The sequence below is a fragment of the Monodelphis domestica genome, chromosome 7 (assembly GCF_027887165.1).
Source record: "Monodelphis domestica isolate mMonDom1 chromosome 7, mMonDom1.pri, whole genome shotgun sequence".
Taxonomy (NCBI): Eukaryota; Metazoa; Chordata; class Mammalia; order Didelphimorphia; family Didelphidae; genus Monodelphis; species Monodelphis domestica.
This window is the reverse complement of record NC_077233.1, coordinates 166,386,247-166,406,804: the sequence shown is the minus strand read 5'-3', so window position 1 is coordinate 166,406,804 and position 20,558 is coordinate 166,386,247. Positions and strand designations below refer to the sequence as shown.

The following is a 20,558-nucleotide window of genomic DNA, read 5'->3' as shown; positions in this document are numbered from 1 at the left end:
TTCAGAAGCCTATATGATTGGGTATTTGAGGAATCCAAAATGAGATATGAATTCTAAGTAATTGGACTCGTCAGGCTAAATTATTTCATCACTGGCATATTCATAAGACCTGCAGGTCAGCAAGAGCCATACTTTTACCAGCTCAACAAACTAGCAAAAGGCTGAGTAAACCCAAAAATGTTAATGGAAAGTTTAATCAACTTAAAATTAAAACTCAATTAAAATCTTTTAGATACATCAAAATCTCACTGCTTTTGACAGTAAAGACTAGCTAATACTCTGATGAGATGACTGGCCTGGCTTTCCTGTTGACAGGCCAGTGAAATAATTGTCATGTAATAGATGCCAAGAAGTATTAAGTGGCTCACACTAACCTCTTTCTATTGGGCAAGATCACCATTTTTGTAGGATTGAAGATATTTGAGCTGGAAGAAACCATAGAAGTCATTTAGTACAACTTCCTTCAAGTTACAGATGAGGAAACAGATCTGGAGAGGTGTTGTGATTTGTCCAAGATGACATTGATCTTTTGTTGAATTTTTTTTAGTCATGACCCTATTGGGAGTTTTCTTGGCAAAGATACTGAAGTGGTTTGCCATTTCCTTCTCCAGTTTATTTTACAGATAAGAAAAACTCAAGCAAACAGGATTAAGTGATTTGCTCAGGGTCACAGCTAGTGCCTGAAGCCATATTTGAATTCTGGAAGATGAGTCTTCCTGATTTCAAGCTTGGCACTCTATGTGCTATGGCGCCACTTAGTTTCCCTGTGCTAGGTGTCACTGATAATAAATGGTAAAAGCCCAAATTCACAATCAGTCCTATGACTCCAAATCCATCACTATCCCATACTGCCTCCCTACAGGAAGACAGTTTCTCATACTTTGTCAGAGCCCAGACTGGGCACCTAAAAATCAGCAAAAGGAGGTTGGGGTCTACAAATAAAGTAAGCATTGCAGTGTCTTCATGAAGGAGAGGTACTATTTTAATACTCTTGTACTTTAAGAGGCTCCACTGCTAGATGGGCAAGTAGGTGGTTCAGTGGATAAAGTGCCAAATCTGGAGTCAAGAAGACTTGAATTCAAATCTAGCCTCAGGCATTTACTAATTATAAATGACCCTAGGTGTGTCACTTAACCCTGTCTGCCTCAGTTTCCTCATCTGTAAAATGAGCTGGAGAAGAATATAGCAAACCACACCAGTATTTTTGCCAAGAAAAACCCAAAAGGGTCATAGAGAATTGGTCATGACTGAAACAACTCAACAACGATAGCTGCTAGTTGCAGTATATAGAAGCTGCTGATTTGTAAGATATAAGATATCATGCCTGTACTAGCAGTCTCCTAAGGTTAGTAAGAGGAAAGTGCTTTAGAATTTAGAAAGTGCTCATGATTAAATGAGAACCTTGGCCTAGATACTATCTAGAGTTCCTTCCAGATTCAACATCTAAGATTTAATGACCATTGACCAAAACTAATTAGTGAGAATAATGTATCCCCTAAAGGGGCTGCATGTATTCAGATCTGCCCTAGTCAAAGTTATAATTGTATAAAATATTTTAATTGGTTCCAGCTCAGTGGAAATATTCAAATAATGTGACCACTTCAGAAGATTGACTATTTGCATTCATTAGGACCTAGATTTCAAAATAGGACTTTGTTATTAATCACCTACAAGCATTAGGTCATCTACTCTATCTATCTATCTATCTATCAAGGTAGAGTATTATTATTTCCATTTTAAAGATGAGGAAACTGAGGTTGGAGAGATTGGGTAATTTGTTCATCATAGGCAGAACCGAGGTCTTCCTGACTCCAAATCCAGCATTCTTCTCTGACTCCATCCTGACATTCCAACATACCCCTAGAGAGTCTCACATTTCTGTATGTAACTGCAAAGGAAAGGAACACCGATTCCTAGGATATTCTGCACATTCGACGCTCTCAAATTTTAGGGTCTAGAAATCTCCCTTTCCAGGGAGCATCCAAAGGGAAGGCAGAATCAACTTGACAGAAGAACAAGGTTTACCTATAGGAGATGGGCATCCCTAAATGGATGATGCTCTTGGCTAACTCTGGAATAAAATTTCAAAGATGAGGTCTATGTTGGAGAAATTATTCTGGACCATATTAAGGACCCATAACCGAGCTAAGAATGAGCCTGGCATAAAGATCAAAGTAGGAATCTCTTTTGCACTTGATTCCAGTGTGGAAATTAAGGACACAAGTATGGTACAAGTTCAAAATAGAATCTAATATTGGAGAGGGAAGAAGGAACAGCTGCCATTTGAATTTACACGAATTTGCACTTTGTGCCAAGAATTCTGACTCCCCAAGAACAGCTTCTAGAAAACTTAACCTTTAGATACCATCAAGTAGACCTAGCTTTGCCACTTAAATAGCTCTGTGACAATGGAAAGTTATTTAACTTCATTAAGACGCAGTATCCCTATTCTTAGGAGCAACTAGGTAGCCCAGAGGATAGAGTGCCAGGCCTGGAGTCAGGAAGCCTCATCTTCCCGAGATCAAATCCTGCCATGGACACTCACTAACTGTGTGGCCCTGAGTAGTCAATTCTGTTTACCTCAGTTTCCTCATTTGTAAAATGAGCTGGAGAAGAAAATGGTAAACCACTCTAGTACCTTTGCCAAGAAAACCTCAAATAGCATCATGAAGAGTTGGTTATGACTGTAACAGCTGAACAACAAAAATTCATGATATAAATGAAATGACTAGACAACAAAACAGTAAATCCTTATTATAGATGGGGATAAAACATCTGTGACACTTAGCCACATAGTGTTGTGGTAAGAGTCAAAAGAAATTATATAGCAAAAGCGCTTTGCAAAACTTCAAAGCAGCATATAAATTTCAGCCTTTATTACACTGATCAAAGTAAAACTACTAGCTTCTACTTACACTGCCTTTTGGTTTCACAACATCCTTTGCTTACAGTGATGTAATGTAGTTAGGGCAGATATTACTGTCTTTTCACCAAAAGGGAAACATATATCACCCAGCTTGTAAGCTACAAATCAGGGACTAGTCCCAGGAACATAGGATCATAGATTCGAAAGCAAGATTGGACCTCAGAGACCATTTGTTCCAATTCCCTATATTACAGATTAAGAAACTGAGATGTAGGGAAATAGTCTCTTGTCCAAATTCACACAAGTACTAAGCACCAAAGGCATGATTTCAGACCAAATCCTCTGACCAGCATTATTTCCCATTGTTCTTTGTCCCATACTAGGCTCGTTGCCCCACAGAGATTGAGAAATAAGGAAAAATCTCTGGGCAATATACATAAATTATAACTGATAAAACTCCATTCAATTCTCAACATTTTTCTTTGCTATAAGAAAATCTTCTTGAACACCACAAATAACAGCTATTAATCTTTTTTTTTTTTTAAACCCTTACCTTCCGTCTTGGAATCAATACTGTGTATTGGCTCCAAGGCAGAAGAGTGGTAAAGGCTAGGCAATGGGGGTCAAGTGACTTGCCCAGGGTCACACAGCTGGGAAGTGTTTGAGGCCAGATTTGAACCTAGGACCTCCCATCTCTAGGACTGGCTCTCAATCCACTGAGCTACCCAACTGCCCCCTAACAGCTATTATCTTAAAAGAACTCTATTTCACTTAGCCTCCTAATCTTCAAATATAGTCCCTGAGAAAGGCACCGTATAAATTGTGCCATTTTACAGTTGAGGAAATTTAGGAAAAGGGGCTAATCAACACAACAAGTTCATCAAAGGGATAGGACATGCATGGGTCAAGATTTCACAAATCCATATCCAATTCACTCAAACACAATATGTCATTCTTCTCAAGATATCACCAGAATTCTCACCCAGGAGAGAGAAAAGAGTTTGGGTTCTAGGACTTCAGTCTGCCCTGTTCCTTAAAGTCGATCCTACCTTTACAGTAGAATTTGAGAAATTTCATTTCTCATTTTATCTTTCAAAAATAAAAACTCAGGAGAAGCTCAGAAAAAAAAGTGGGTTACAAAGAACATAAGAAGAAAGCTTTCTACTCACTGCCAGGACGTTATTTTTCTCAATGTTCATACCCCCAGGCCATCAAATGTTATCTCTGAACATTTTCTTAGGTTCAGCAGCTTTGCTTGTCTGTCTTGGAGCAGAGCTAAGCCTAAGACAAAGGCAAAGGGAAAAGGCTAGGCTGGGTATTTAGCCTAACCAAAAGAGAGTGATGTTTTGTTTTGTTTTGTTTCTGAGAGAGAAGCAATGTGACCACAGGCCAGATGGACTCAGATTGGGAGGGTTCTTTTTAAGGCAGAATGCTCAAACCTATTGATTCAGTGACCAGCATTTATCAATACCGGCTCCCCCAGCCTCTTCACCTCACACACCTGTCCTCCACTGGGAGAGAATGTGACGACAGACTAGTGAGACAAAAAGTGCCTCTTGGGATTCGCACAGTTCTTAATAATAAGACTTTACTTGCTAGGGTCATCGAATCGTGTCATTTGAAAAGTCTATTTCCCTTATAGGTTTGGATTTTAACACCAAATGAATCTCTTCGCCTTCTTTTCATCTGGTTTAACAGTTTTATGTAAAATCATCACGCCCTCTCTCTAAATGGTGGATGACCTTGGCCAAAAACTGGAATGAGCTCATACCAGGAATTAAATTCAGAATGGCCCATTTAGGGTGGTTAATTACTTTATTTCCCATCTTGTAAAAGATGCTTCCTACACTGGTACTCGACATGCATATCGTTGAGAGGGAAAGGATTTTCTTTAAGGCTCCTGTTCGTGTCCAAGTTGGATCCCAGTTAAAATTTTAAAGGCAAGCACTCAACGAATCTGGCCAGGAATACTCAGCTTGCCCATTAAAATCAGGGTTATAAAAGGCATGAGAGAGAGTGAGTTCTGAATAATGGAACAAAATGTCTTTTAATAATATATATTATTAATACACTTTTCTAAATTGCATGGAGTGCTCCCGTACATGCTGTCCTGGATTTGGTCATTTGCACCTCGAGCTGTTTGTTACGCACCCTGACTGTTCATTTGGAAGAATAGTGTGTGTTAATAGCTTCACAGGAGTCATGCAGGCTAGAGAGAGTGACCTGAAGAAATACACCTGGAAAAAACTGCACATCAGGCATCTACTCATCAAAGTGCATTTTCATCCATGTGGGGCTCAGCTAGTTTCAAAAATAGTGTGAGGTTTTGCAAAATGGTATGCTGGTGAAATTCCGTCATAGCAAAAGATTCTATATAACAGCAGCAGCCAGATGGCACAACAGAGGTCTCAGACTAAAGTCAGGAACACTCCTCTTCCTAAATTCAAACTATCCTCAGATACTTGGCTTTGTGACCCTGGCAAGTCATTTAACCCTGTTTGCCTCTGTTTCCTCTTCTGTAAAAATGATCTGGGAAAGGAAATGGCAAACCATTCCAGCATTTTTGTCAAGAAAAATCCCAAAAGAGTCACAGAGTCAGGCGCAACTGAAACTACTGAATAATAACAACAAAAATATGTTTATATATATATATATATATATATATAACAAAACAAAACAAACCTAGTCCCTGGTGAAGAGGAATGCTTTTGCTGATCTAGTTAGATTAAATTCTCCAAAGCATCCTCAGAAAGAGTATAACTCTGTAATAGGAAGAACTGGGTTCAAATATTATCTCTGTTGGTTTCCTAGCTATATGACAATAGGCAGTCATTTAACTTTGCTGGGACCCAGTTTCTTCATCTGTAAGAAAAAGGAAATGATCTCTGAAGCTCCTTTCAGCTCTATTTCTTTGACTTCTATAAGGATAATTTCGGAGGGAGGGGTTTCATTCAATGTGGAACAGGGAGGCAGGTAATGGTCCTGTACTCTGTCCTGATCAGATTATGTTTGAGGTGTTCACTATTGGTCATTGCAATTTAAGGAGGATATCAGCATGTGGAAAACATTTGGGAGAGAAGATGGCAATAAAAGTAGGATTATGGAAAGGTTGACTGTAGTCAGGAGATTCACATTCAAATCTAGGCTCTGCCACTTACTATACGTGTCATTTACCCATTTAACCTCTTTAGGGCTCAGTTTCCTAATTTGTAAAATGAGGTTACGCTTTCCAATCTAATCTATGATCCTTCAATTCTATAATCTGCAATACTACATAATCCCTAAACCCATGAAATCACACACACACACACACACACACACACACACACACACACACACACACACACACACTCTTAAAAAGTCTGATGAAGCCTATGGGTCCTCTTCTTAAACAATTAATTGTTTAATGCAAAAAATTACCTAGAATTACAAAGGAAACACATGTTTAAGTATTTTCCAATTATACATAAATTTTTTAAAATCCATTAAAAAATTTTTTTAAATTTCAAAGTTTCTCTCTCCCTGCTTCCCCTCTCCCTGTCCTGAGGAGACAAGCAATTTGATATGCTATGCATGTGAAGTCATGCAAAACATTTCCATCTTAGTCATATTGTGAAAGAAAACGTAAAGAAAAAGAGAAAATTAAGAAAGTAAAATATAGTTTGCTTCAGTCTGCATTCAAACCTCATCATTTGTTTCTCTGGAGGTGGATAGCATGTTTCATCATAAGTCCTTTGGAATTGCCTGGGATCTGTATTGCTGAAAATAGCTGTAATTTGCACTAGATCATGGCACTATATTACTGCCACTGTTTACAATGTCCTCCTGGCTCTGTTCACTTTAACATTTTCACTTTCATTTCATGTAAGTCTTTCCAGGCTTTTCTGAAATCATCCTGCTTATCATTTCTTATATAACAAAGGTATTAATGGAAACCATTTATATGGAAATGTATTTTTCAAAATATTTTTTATAAAGCAAATCACAGACCCACTGAAATCTAGGGGTATCTTTCAGGAACTATTATTCCCCAATGCAGAGGGAAATTTGTTGGGGTTTTTTTAAACCCTTACCTTCCATCTTGGAATCCAAGGCAGAAGAGCATTAAGGGCTAGGTAGTGGGGGTCAAGTGACTTCCCCGGGGCACACAGCTGGGAAGTGTCTGAGGCCAGATTTGAACCTAGGACCTCCCATCTCTAGGCCTGGCTCTCAATCCTCTGAGCTACCCAGCTGCCCCCGGGGAAATTAATTCTTAATCATGTTTGCTTCTGTCTTTTGATCTAGGTCTTGCCAATAGTGGTCTTCTTCAGTACAGTGATATCCATGCTTTACTACCTTGGATTCATGCAGTGGCTGATTAGAAAGGTACCTGGAGCCTCTATCAAGTGTTAGCACAGCAGTGTTATCCAAGTGAATCTTTCAGAGGAAACACGTGAAGTACTGTCTTGTCGAGTACATTTCTAAATAGTACTGAGAGGCACAGAGATAGCAGACTTGGGAGATAAAAGATAAATGATGATACATGTGTACAACCATGTTCCAAAACTATATAAGAATGTGGTTTTTAACAACTAAAGCCCTCAAGTATTTCTATGAAATAAAAATATTACTGCTAAATGGCTTCTGATAGTTTGGGACCCTGTCCTTGGAAAAAAAGAAAGCTAAGAATTCTTTCCTGGCTGTATTAATCTTGGTTAAAGTTAACTGGTCTTGAACAGTAAGTACAAGGTCTACTGGCCCACTTCAGAACAAGAGACCATGCCTAAATAAAAAAGGAAATTAAAAAAGGAAAAAAAGGAAAAACAAAAACAAGACACCGTGAAGGACACAACAATGAGAAGAATTTGTTTCTTTAGGCCTTTGCATATATGGAGCAGGAACAACCCCAACCATTTCACCATAAACCAGGAAGTTTCCTCAGATCTTTTCTCATAAAAGGGAACCTGGTGACCTTAGATAACCCACTTCCAGGCCTCTGGTCATTGTTACATTTCTAACAGCTAGGTTAAAAAGAAGCAGGCGGTCCATGACATGAAAAAAGCTAAGATGGAGACCCTTTCCCTTTGGATCTTGTTACTAAAAGACAAACCAGGGCATGTAGCTTCCAGGACAGAGCAAGTCTCACATAGAATTTTCTGTTTAAATAATAGTTCATTCTAGAACAATTCATTTATCCCTAAATTTCTGCATCAGGATAAAAAGTCCAGAGGGAACTGAGTACAATAGGGGCCATCACCTTTCTGTGTGCCAAAACTTTCATAATCGCTATCTCTTGAGGACAGTGCTTACTATTGGGAGTTTTAGGAGGCAAGTATTAATTCTCCTTCATGGAGTTGCCAGTTAGCATATACTTGTGAGATAGTAGACCTAGTAGATTTTTGAAGAAGTCACAGAACACTAGTAGCAGAAAAAATCTGATGGTAGAAGGGAGAAACAAGACATCATGGTGGTAGCAGATAAGCAAAACTACTCATCCAGATATATAAAGCTTTACAAACCATTGTCTCCCTCACCCAGAAGTGTCACCCGTTTGGTCATTAGTTAATTTAATTACTTTAATTACATCAATGCTATAACTAGCAACTATGGCAACAGGACAGTCCAGTTGGGGGATGGGGAAGGCAGATGGATGGCTTGAGAAGCCTGGAGCTGCCATCTAAGGGTTGGGTTTAGTTGACAGGTCTCTTAGAGAAAGAAGAGCATAATTCTGTCCTTAAGAAACTTAAGCATTTTCCTCTAAAATCTTCTTTGTTGCATTTATTAGATCAACAAACACTTCCTCTAGAGATTTCATCTTTTTCCCTTTCAGGTTGGATGGTTAATGCTAGTTACCCTGGGATCATCTCCGATTGAATCTGTGGTTGCTGCTGGTAACATATTTGTGGGACAGGTGAGTTGTAGTTCCAAAAATGGACACATCCAATTAAATACTCTTTCTGGAAGGCTTAACTTTTTGTGGGTGTCAGAAATATTTTAAAGTCTATACACACCTATTTGAATATTTGTTTAAACTTGCAGAAGGGTTTCAGAAAATCAAAGTACTTTGCATCTAACAAGGTCTAGTTTCCTTACAATGCCCCTTTCAACAGCTTAAACACTTAGCTGAGAGTAGGATTGGGCATTACAAGCAGCTAGGTGGCACAGTGGACAGAGTTCAAATCTGACCTCCAATATTTATTAGCTGTATGACCCTGGGCAAGTTGGTTAATGCTATTTGCCTCAGTTTCCTCATCTATAAAAAGGGCTGGAGACGGAAATGGCAAAACACTCCAGTATATTTGCCAAGAAAACCTAAAATGAACTCACAAAGACCTGAACAAGACGGAAAACATCTGAACAACAGAATTGGGAATTAGTGCATATTGGATCTGTATCTCGTCTTAACAAGTTCAAGTACATTTTAGGAAAATACAATTTTAGGATAGAAAGGAACCTTAAAATATATTTAATTCTTGCTAGATTTTTCTGCACCAAGAAGATTAAATTCTCTTCTGAGTTAATGGAGTTCTCCTTGGTACCTCTGTTTGACATTTAATGTCCTTCACATTCTGGGGTCAAGCTGCCTTTCCAGGCTTATTATCCAATACATACTCCACAGTCCAACTAAACTGGTCTCCTTGCTATTCCTCAGACAAAATAATCCATCTATTCATGACTGTCAGTCCTCTACAGACTAATTAACCCAGTTAAATGAACTCCCGAATTCTGCTAGTTACGGGGGGCATGGTTGAGTAGTAACAGAGACCAAGAACATGGCTCAGCCATCTATCAAGCAAATTGCTAAAAACTTACACTATGTACTATGGCCATATTGAACTCAAAGAACTAATCTCAACATCTCTTGATGGCTTCCACACACACCTACAAGGCAACTCTAAAGAGAACTCATGTTTCAGGTTCAACTTTCTATTCCCCAAACCATGGCTACCTATTTTTTTTTCTATAAACACTATTTCCCCAAAGAAATCTCATCCCAAGAAGCAGTACCTGAAGTAGGTCCATTCTCTACTTGGGTATAACTGATAGCAGGGGCAGCTAAGTGGTACAGTGCCCAGAGTGGTTAGGGAGGCGCATCTTCCTGAGTTCAAATCCAGCCTCGGACACATTGGTTTTGTGACCCTGGGCAAAGTCATTTAACCCTATTTGCCTCCATTTCCTCCTCTGTAAAGTGATCTAGAGAAGGAAATATCAAATCACTCTAGTATCTTTGCCAAGAAAACTCCAAATGAAGTCACAAATAATAGGACATGACTGAAAATGTCTGAACAACAAGATTATAATAAGTTGTAATAACCTAGACCAAACTTCAAACAAAACTAAAGAGATAGGATTCTACGTGTGACATAGTGTGAGTTTTGGACTTCTAGTGAGGAAGTTGTTGTTCAATTGTTCAGTCGTGTCCAACTCTTTGGGACCCCACGGACCATACAGTCCATGTGATTTTCTCACTGGAGTGGTTTGCCATTTCCTTTTCCAGTGGGACACAATTCTTTTTTTTTTTTAACCCTTACCTTCCATCTTGGAGTCAATACTGTGTATTGCTTCCAAGGCAGAAGAGTGGTAAGGGCTAGGCAATGGGGGTCAAGTGACTTGCCCAGGGTCACACAGCTGGGAAGTGTCTGAGGCCAGATTTGAACCTAGGACCTCCCGTCTCTAGGTCTGGCTCTCAATCCACTGAGCCACTCAGCTGCCCCCAGGGACACTTAATTCTTAATTAATATCTTAATTCAGATTTGAACTCAGGAGCCAGGAAGACCTATGTTCAAATTCCATCTTGAAAGCTTATATGAACAGCATAAATAAGCCCCTTAATCTTTATGAAATCCAGTTTGTTGATTTCTAAAGTGAATAGGTTCAACTGGATAACTTCTAAGGTCTCTCTTTTAATTCTGATATTCCATGAGCCAAAATCCAAATGCTTATGACCCTTGGAAATGCGATTTGCAGTAAAAAATAAAAAGTCACTCGGAAATCTGGCCCTAAAACCTGAACTCATAACTACTTCCGGCAGGTTAATTGTTCTTTTTGGCAAGCCTTCCTAACCAGTTGGAAAAGAGGGCTTAATAGTGCAACCCCATACTTATTTCCCTAGCATCCGAAATTATTATGATTCTAGTAATAAAATCTCCCTGGATTAATTAGGACCCCACCTTGTGTTGATTACCACTTTCTGCAGAATAAAAGGCGTTGAAGGGCTGGTACCCCAAGCCTCTCTTTAGCCCACCAGATGTGGCTCAACACACTCAACCTGACAGAACAATTAGCAATAATGAGGGGGACATTGTAAAACTGCACACCACTCCATGGTTTTCAATTGGGTAATTAATATGCAAAAAATGTAGTAAATGTAGTAAAAATGTAAGCTCCCTTCCCTACTGGTTTTTATGCCTCCTTTCCTACTGGGCATAGTTTTCATTAGTTCATTTTTTTCTTTTAGCAAATAATTGTTAATTTTTATTTTTAAAAATCTATTTTCTCTTCCTTTATTATTAAAGCCCCATTCCCCACCCCCATCTTCAAGCAGGTATGGGTTTGGAGGAGGCCTCTAGTTCAATGACTTTCTCCCTTAGAAAACTCTCTCTGGGTACTTGGCATTTGTGTCTGTTCATTTTCATTCTCTTTTATCTCTCAGCTCTCCAAAGGGCTGTAGGGATGCTAAAGAAGAGGCCTTTTTCATACAGGCGTTAGCTATCTATCTGTCAGCATCTATCTATCTGTCTGTTGTCTATCCATTTATTTATTAGTATTCTGAATTTAATAAACAACAAATAAAATGGGCATTTCTGTGTAGTGGACTGAATGAGTCCACTGAACTGTAGGTCTCTATCATGTATAACTTGCTTTTTAAATATATAGATACATTTAACCTGTAACTTTCAAAGTTATCTCATTTGTCTATGCTTCTTTCTGACCTTCTTTACATTTTTAAAAAGATATCTCAATGATCCCTTGTTCAAATGTCTTCTCTTCTTTGATATTATAATTTTAGATCTAGAATCATTTAACTTGGTAGACGTGTCAATAAAGCCCAGGAGTTCAATCCTAGCATAGGATTAAAGATACTAAGAAGATCGAATAATGGTTAGACAACTTTCTCAGTGAGCTGGACTGATTCCAGCATATGAGGCTGGATCTGCAAAACATACTTCAATATTGGTCATTGTTGTAAGAGAATACTCATATAAGACCCAGAGTCCAAAGTAAAACATAAATAATGTGAAAGATAGAATGCTTCAGAATCTGCATTCCAATTCCAACAGTTCTTTCTCTGGAGGTTGATAGCATTCTTTTGACATAAGTCCTTCAGAATTGTCCTGAATCACAGTTTGGGGCTAGGAGAAGCTAAGTCTTTCAAAGCTGATCCCCATACAGTGCTCTCCTGGTTCTGCTTATTTGTCTCTGCATCAGTTCATGTAGGTCTTTCCAGTGTTTTCTGAAATCATCCTGCTTATCATTTCTTATAGCACAATAGTTTTTCCATCACCAACAATTATCACACTTTGTTCAGCCATCCCCCAAGTGTTGGACAGCTCCTCAATTCCAGTTCTTTGTCACCACAAAAAGGGCTGCTATAAATATTTTTGTACAAACAAGTCCTTTCCCCTTGTTTATGATCTCTTTGGGATACACACCTAGAAGTGGTATTACAGGAACAAAGGGTATGCACAGTTTTAAAGTCCTTTGAGCATAGTTCCAAATTGACCTCCAGAATAGTTGGGTTAGTTTACAATTCCTCCAATTAGTGCCCCAATTTTGCCACATCCTTGCCAACATTTATCACTTTCCTTTACTGTCATATTGGCCAATCTGAGAGGTTTTAGATGATATTTGTATATCTCTAATCAAGAGTGATTTAGAGCATTTTTTCATATGATTATTGATAGCTTTGATTTCTTCCTCTGAAAATTGTTTTATTAGACCATTTGTCAATTGGGAAATGATATATATTCTCATAAATTTAACTTAGTTCTCTATAAATTTGAGAAAGTAAGCCTTTATCAGACAAATTTGCTATTGTGTAATTAGGTTTTGAACCCCAGAAACTCTCTATCATGGTTGAAAAAGCAGGTTTCTGGGGTTCAAAACCTAATTACACACTATGAAAATTGTTCCCCAATTTGTTCCTTCCCTTCTCATTTTGGTTGCATTGGTGTTGTTTGAAGTACAAATACTCTTAAAATGTTTTTTTTTTTCTCATTATGAACACAAATACCACACATGAACATTTTCATACACAATAAAGAGAAAAAGAGGATTACACATTAGCATGGTAACACACCTTGAGAGTGGGGATTTTAAAATTCTTTTTATTTGGTTATTTTAAATTTGATTTTATTGCCTTTTTTGATATTATTATTTTACTGATAGGGAGATGTTTCCCCTTGAATCCCTACCCATCCATGAGTCTTCTTTTAACAAGGAATTTTTTAAAATGAAAGGAAAAGAAAGAAATCAGTAAAAGCATGGAACACATTATATGCAGGGCTGCACAGCCTAGGAATCACACCTCTGTGGAAAAGCAGGGAGAGGTATCTTCTTTGGGGCCAAGCTTGGTCATTATACAAGCATTATTAGAGAAAATCCAAATATCAGTAAAAATTTAAAGCAGAGATTCTTATCCTAGCATCCATGGATATATTTCAGGAGGTCTTTGAACTAAAGGGGACATTTTACATCTTTTGTTAACATCTAACTGAAATTTTACATTTTCTTTAATTATTTCAAAACATTATTCCGAGATGTCCAAGAAAAGTTAATAATCCCTCATTTTTAAAAATCCCTGTTTCAAACTCTTGTTTTTTATTTATAGACCGAGTCTCCGCTTCTGGTCCGACCCTATTTATCACATCTCACCAAGTCTGAGCTCCATGCAGTCATGACTGCAGGATTTGCAACCATTGCTGGAAGTGTCTTGGGTGCATATATTTCTTTTGGAGTAAGTGAAAAGACGTTGGCATTTCATTATGAAAAATATGGTCTGTTTCTCTGGCCTTCCATTTCCTTTTCCTGTCTCTCCAGTGATGAACAAAGAGGTGGGGCCATGACCTGGTTTGTGGTTGTTCTTATTAGTGACTACAGCAGTACAGAAAAGCTCTAGTATCTTACCTCTATCTCTCTGCCTGATCAGCTATTTCTGGGAAAAAATTATTACTTTCTATGAGAAATTGGTACTCAAATGATTGTATGGAGATACTTTGATAAATATATGATGTCATCAATGTGGGTATTACTTCATCGCCAAGGCTAATCACAAATCTTCCATGTTTTCTAATCTTTTAAATATAGATAGAAAATACATATTGACATAAAAATATTAAATTTATATTCTTTAATGCCTATTTTCTAGAACAGTGGACAGATCTCAGGTCATTCATAATGTGGATGGGGGGAAAATCACATTTTATTTACACGAACCTAGTACTGAAATTTATTATTTTCTTCAAATTATTTCAAAAACCTTCTTCTGAGAAGGAGCCTGTAGGTTCCATCACACTGAAATGGTGTGAAACCCTGGGCTAGACAAATGCTAGGCTCCTTCCTATCTGAGATTTTGTGATTCTCACTTGTCTAACCCTCATAAGAAAAATATAGGCAGCTGGATAGTTCAGTGGATTGAGAGCCAGGCCTAGAGAAGGGAGGTCCTGGGTTCAAGTCTGACCTCAGACACTTTCTAGCTGTGTGACCCTGAGCAAGTCACTTAACCCCCATTGGCTAGCCCTTACCATTCTTCTGCATTGGAACCAATACATGTATTGATTCCAAGATGGAAGGTAAGGGTTTAAAAATAATAAAATAATTTTTTTTTAAATAGCATTGAGCCTGCACTCAGGAAGACAAAACAAATCTAGCCCCAGAAAACTTACTAGTTGGATAACCCTGGCCAACCCTTAACCTCCCTCAGTCTGTTTCCTTAACAGTAGAATGTGATGACAGCAGCACTTTCCTTCCAAGGCTGTTACAAAGATAAAATAAGACAGTAAGGCACTTTGTAATTCTTAAAGTACTATAAAATACCAGTCATCATTAATTGAATTAATTGTTAATCAATTGAATAATTAATTGAAAAATCTGACAGCACCAATTCGTATCTCTGAGCTTTCTAAACATCTTATTGCCTTGACCAATACTTATAAGGGGATGCCTAATGAACTCAGAACAGCAGCTCATTTTCTTTCATTTTCAAATGACAGGTTTCAGCCTCACATTTGTTAACTGCTTCGGTGATGTCTGCCCCCGCCTCTCTGGCTTGTGCTAAATTATTTTGGCCTGAGACTGAAATTCCTAAAATAACTCTCAAGACTGCCTTGAAAATGGAAAAAGGGTAAGTAGGGGTACATTCATCCATCTCTAACCAAGGTTAATAAGGCATAACCTGTCTGTTCCAGTAGAATTTCTCTTGCTCTGCTTCTCCTAGGAAAAGAATAAAAGGAAAACCCCAAGTTATGGTAAAATCTCAATTAACCAGAACATTGAGGGGATGATATACTCTGGCTCGTTTGATGTTCCAGTTGTCACTTAGACTTAACCAGAAACCCCTGTTTTGTTTTGACCCTCATTGCTGAAAATCTTTCTAAATGTAATAATCCGATTTCCTGCTTTGAAAAATATAATAGAGTGAGCATAATTGAATCTCTTTGATTAAGGAGCTTGTAATGCCTCAGGGTGGTGATCATTCTGAAGATCTGTTCTCATTGAGATATAGCAGTGTAGGCAATTGGCTTGGCCTGAAAAAGTACCAGACAGCTGTTCTCTTTTTTAAAAAATCCATCCCTATTTTTCTCTACTCTTTATTAATCAGCTCTAGGAGTTCAGAGACTATACTTCAGTTGACTGAAATTTCTGTTTGACTTGTGAGTTAATTTAATTTCTGTTCCAAATGTTATTGCCAACATTCAGAGAAACAGACACACACGACTTTAAGAGATTTTCTTTTCTTTTTCATGTCTTTTGTTTTTAGCATCACATTCATTTCTCAACATATTCCTCTTCGTCTCCTACCCAGAGAACTTACCCATGGAACAAAGCTATTAAAGAGGGAAAATGGTTCAGGGAAATCTAAAAACACCCAAGTATTTTATAACACACTTAAAATGTCAAAAACTTGTCAGGGGGCCTAATTTTTTGATCCTTAATCAGAGTATTTATTGAATTCTTTATTTACATTGCTGTCACTTCTCCAAAGAATCACCTTCCCCCAGTATTCATAGAATATTCATAGCATCCTTGATAAAAAAAAAACAAACACAGAAAACAGCAGCATAGCAGTACCATATCTGACAATCCATGACTCATTCTTGGTCTGTAATCCACTACCTCTCTTTTAAGAAATAGAATATACGCCTCCCTGTGAGTACTCTGAAGTCAAGCTTGGTCACTGGAAAAAGAGGTAGACTGTTGGAGAAGCTGTGAAATGGTCTAACCATCCTGGAACTAGACCAAATGGGCTACAAAATTTGTGCATACATAACCATTTGACCCAGTGACACCACTACAATGTCTGTATCTCAAAGAGATCAAAGAAAAAGAAGACCTATATGTGCAAAAATACTTATAGCAGTTCTTTTTGTGGTGGCAAATAATTGGAAACTGAAGGGTTGTTGGGGTTGGGGAATGGCCGAGCAAGTATGATTGTGAGAGAAGAGGGTCGAGCTTTCAGAAATGAATCCCGAGGGAATGGTTTCACAAAAAACTGGGAAGACTTCTAGAAGCTGATGCACAATGCCATGAACAGAACTAGGAGAACATCATACACAGTAACATCGATATTGTATGGATGTGAAAAACTTAGTTTCTCTGATCAATACAATGATCCACAACAGCGCCAAAGACTCATGATAAAAAATGCTCTCTGCCTCCAGAGAGAGAATTAATGAGCCCTGAGGACAGACTGAAGCATATTTTCTTTCATTTTATTTTTCTTGCTTCTTTCCCCACAACATGGTTAATATGAAAGGGCATTTTGCCTGATTCCATGTGGATAATGGGTATCATATTTCTTGTCTTTTCAATGGGTAGTAAAGGAGCTGAGGAAAAGGAAAGAATTTGGTACTGATGATTAATTTTTTTTAATTTCTCTGTAAGAAATTTTTAAATGCCTCACTTCCACATTCTATTGAAACTAAGGTGTTGAGTATCTTCTAGGATTTTGTAAGAATCTTCATTTGTGCTGGCATTCTGGAAAACATTTTGGAATTGTGTTTAGATAGTCACTAAAATGCCCATACCCTCTGATTTACAGAGCCCACCTCTTAGCATATACCCCAAAGGGAGCAAAGATCTGAAAGATACACCCAAATAAAGAAGCAAAGAAATAGAAACAAAATAGATGACCTTTGATTGGGATATGGTATTGAACAAGTTCTAGTAAATGGTATGGAATGGAATATGAATGTGTTTTCTTTTTTTTTTTTTTTCTTTTAAACCTTAACTTCCATCTTGGAATCAATACTGTGTATTGGCTCCAAGGCAGAAGAGTGGTAAGGGCTAGGCAATGGGGGTCAAGTGACTTGCCCAGGGTCACCCAGCTGGGAAGTGTCTAAGGCCAGATTTGAACCTAGGACCTTCTCTAGGCCTGGCTCTTAATCCACTGGGCAATCCAGTTGCCCCCTTGAATGTGTTTTAATAAACTAATGAATGTAAAGAATACAGAGCAGCATTAGAAGGCTTTATAAACTGATGTTAAGTGAACTCAGTAGAACTATGAAACAACATACCTAATGACTACAGAAAAAAATGACAATAATATTTTTAAAAATCCTAAATGCTGTGTAATTATAATGGCCATGCTTAGTGCCAAAGGAGATGACAAAATATACCCCCTTATTTTATAGCAATAAGGAACTCATGGACACTTCACATTGCATATACTTAATTGATATGCTTAGTTTTGCTGAATTGACTTTTCTTTATTGCAGAAAATGTAAAAAGGGGACACTAATAGTAGAGATGGTGAGGGAGAAGCATCAGGAAAAAGACTTCATTCGGAGATAGCATTTGAGCCAAGTGTACTATAGCAGAGTATTTGCTCAAAAGAGGTTCTTAATAAAAGCTTGCAGACTTGATTATATAAACGTGAGTCGTTATTCATAGCAATAATTAAGTGAATTCACTGATGAACTGTTTCCACTTAAGAACAGAGAAGATTTTAATGCATTTTCTTCTCAGGCCTCTTTCATAACTCGTGTCACTAAATAAACTTTTCATCTATCAAATTCAGTGTTAGAGTTGGCCCTCCAGGCAGTTTTCATGGCTCTGGAATCCAATAACTTCTTACGCAACTAGCAACTATGACCCTGAGAACAATCTGGATTCACAAATTCGTGGGCAACATTTTCTTAAACTATAAGATGAGGGGATTGGACTGGAAGATTGCTCCCCTCCCTCCTGGTTCCAGGAGGATGGATTTAAAGCTGGAAAGATCTCAGAAATCCTCTATCGTAGGGATTTGTGCATAACCTAGGATCAGGTGAACTTGTTTTTGAAAATAGTTAACAACTGTTATTCAACATAACTGGTTTCTTTTGAAATCCTATGAATTTTATTTTAAGCCTTTAAAAATATTACTCTGAGAAAAAGTCCCTATTTTACCCAATTGCCCCAAAGGGCACAAAAAAAAGGTTAAGAATCTCAGCTCTTGGGGGCAGCTAAGAGGTTCAGTGTATTGAAAGCCAGGTTTAAAGCCTGGAAGTTCTGAGTTCAAATGTGACTTCAGACATGTCCTAGTTATGTACACTGGGCAAGTCTTTTAACCTCCACTGCCTAGCCCTTGGCATTCTTCTGCCTTAGAACCAATATACAATATTGATTAGAAAACAGAAGGTGAAAAAAAATCTCTGCTCTAGCCAATCCCATATGAGAACACTGAGCCCAAGGGAAGTTAAGTGATTTGTGGAAGGTCATACAAATAATAAATAGCAGACTTGGGGTTCAAACTTAGCTTCTCTGCTTCCAAATTTTCTATTTTACCACATTTTGCCACACCACCTCTTTAATAGTCCATATATGATTCTAATGTATAATAGATAGTATATTTCTTGCCTTTCTATTGGGTAAGGGTTAAAAAGAAGAAGAATCTACATCATGAAGCTCTGGGAATACAAAGACAAATTTAATAGTCAGTCCCTGGCGGAGCTTACAATCTATTGGAAAGGGGAGGGAACATAACATGTATACAAAGATTTAAATATACAGAATTTGAGGAAAAAGAAAGTACCACGAACTGAAGGAGGTGGGTGAGTTGGGGGAAGCGTTGGAGAGAGAAAGTGGTAGCACAAGAGCTAGACTCTGAAAAAAGGGAAGGCTCCAAAAAGAGGCGAAGAAGAGAAGGCATTTCAGGAACAGATGTTGGTTGTGCAAATCCATGGAGGAAGGAGGAAAAGGAATCCTGGATTCTCAGAACAGCTATGAAGAGAACCCAATTAGAACTATTAGTTCAAGGGAAGGAAGAAAAATCAGTGGAGGGAGAATTGCTGTTCCTTCATCAATAATATGAGAGGATAATATAATATATAATAATATAATATGGGGTTCCTTAAAACTCTAGAACTATGAAGTCTGAGGCTGGGCAAGGACAGGGGCTTCTAATTTTTTTTAAGTCATGAACCCCTTTGGCAATCTGGCAAAGTCAACAGAACCCTCCCAGAATGATTTTAAATGCATAAAATACAAAATATAGGATAACAAAGGAAATAAATTATATCAAAATAGAGCTATCAAAATGTTTTTGTCAACAAGTTCATTAAGAGCTATTACCTTGGAAGCCAAGCAAAGGGAATTTTAGGGAAAATGGTGAGGGGAGGAAGAGTCAGCAAAGTCAAATGTTACAGAGAGGTTCAGGAATGTGAAATGGCCACTGGATTTAGAAATTCAGTCATTTGTCAATTTTTATTCTTATTACATTAGTCAACTTTTAAAGAATAGGGTTTTTTTTTGTTTTTGTTTTTGTTTTCTTAAACCTTTACCTTCTGTCTTAGAATCAATGCTGTGTATTGGTTCCAAGGCAGAAGAGTGGTAAGGGTTAGGCAATGGGGGTCAAGTGACTTGCCCAGGGCCACACAGCTGGGAAGTGTCTGAGGTCAGATTTGAACCTATGACCTCTGGACTCTAGGCTTGGCTTTCAATCCACTGAGCTACCCAGCTGCGCCCAAAGAGTATGTTTTTAATAGAGTGATGGAACAGAAGCTGGATAGCAGGAATGAATGTTGAAGAGGTCAGTCAATCTGTGTAAGCATTTATTAGTGCCTGCTATGGTCTAGGCACTATGTTGAGCACTGGCTATACAAAGAAAGGCCAAAGACAGGACCTGCTTCCACAGAGCTCACAAATCAAATGAAGACTAAATCATGCAAATAACCCTGTACAAACAAGATGTTGACAATATGAATAAGAAATTATTATCAAAGGGATGTCATTAGCATTAAGAGGGACAAGCAAGGAAGCTAGTATTCCTTGAGGAGGAATTAAATGTAGTGGGTACAGAGCATTCTTTTGAGAAACTTCTATTTTTTTGGTTGGGAGAAGAAGCCAACATTAGGAAAGATAGGAGAAACAAGAAGGGATAAATCAAGGGTCCAAGTTTAAAGATGCCCCTTCCTTACAAATAAATTTGAAAAAGCAGTTTGGTAAAGATAAATACAAGGTTTGAGATAAAGGAAAGGCAATAAGGTCCCAGAGATGGTGTTTTTCAGGCCTT

General features: G+C 38.0%; 1 protein-coding gene and 1 long non-coding RNA gene across 2 annotated transcripts in view; one reads left to right on the top strand and one right to left on the bottom strand.

Annotated features, from left to right (window-relative positions):
- LOC103095341 (uncharacterized) overlaps positions 1–20,558 on the bottom strand; it is a 191,908-nt gene that overhangs the window by 5,698 nt on the left and 165,652 nt on the right. The window lies entirely within an intron of this gene.
- Positions 1–20,558, top strand: part of SLC28A3 (solute carrier family 28 member 3) — a 138,499-nt gene that overhangs the window by 91,967 nt on the left and 25,974 nt on the right. Inside the window, exons 10-13 of the mRNA XM_007498894.3 lie at positions 7,151–7,231; positions 8,676–8,756; positions 13,677–13,802; positions 15,058–15,188. Coding sequence (XP_007498956.2) covers positions 7,151–7,231; positions 8,676–8,756; positions 13,677–13,802; positions 15,058–15,188 — 419 coding nt within the window. The remainder of the gene's footprint in view (positions 1–7,150; positions 7,232–8,675; positions 8,757–13,676; positions 13,803–15,057; positions 15,189–20,558) is intronic.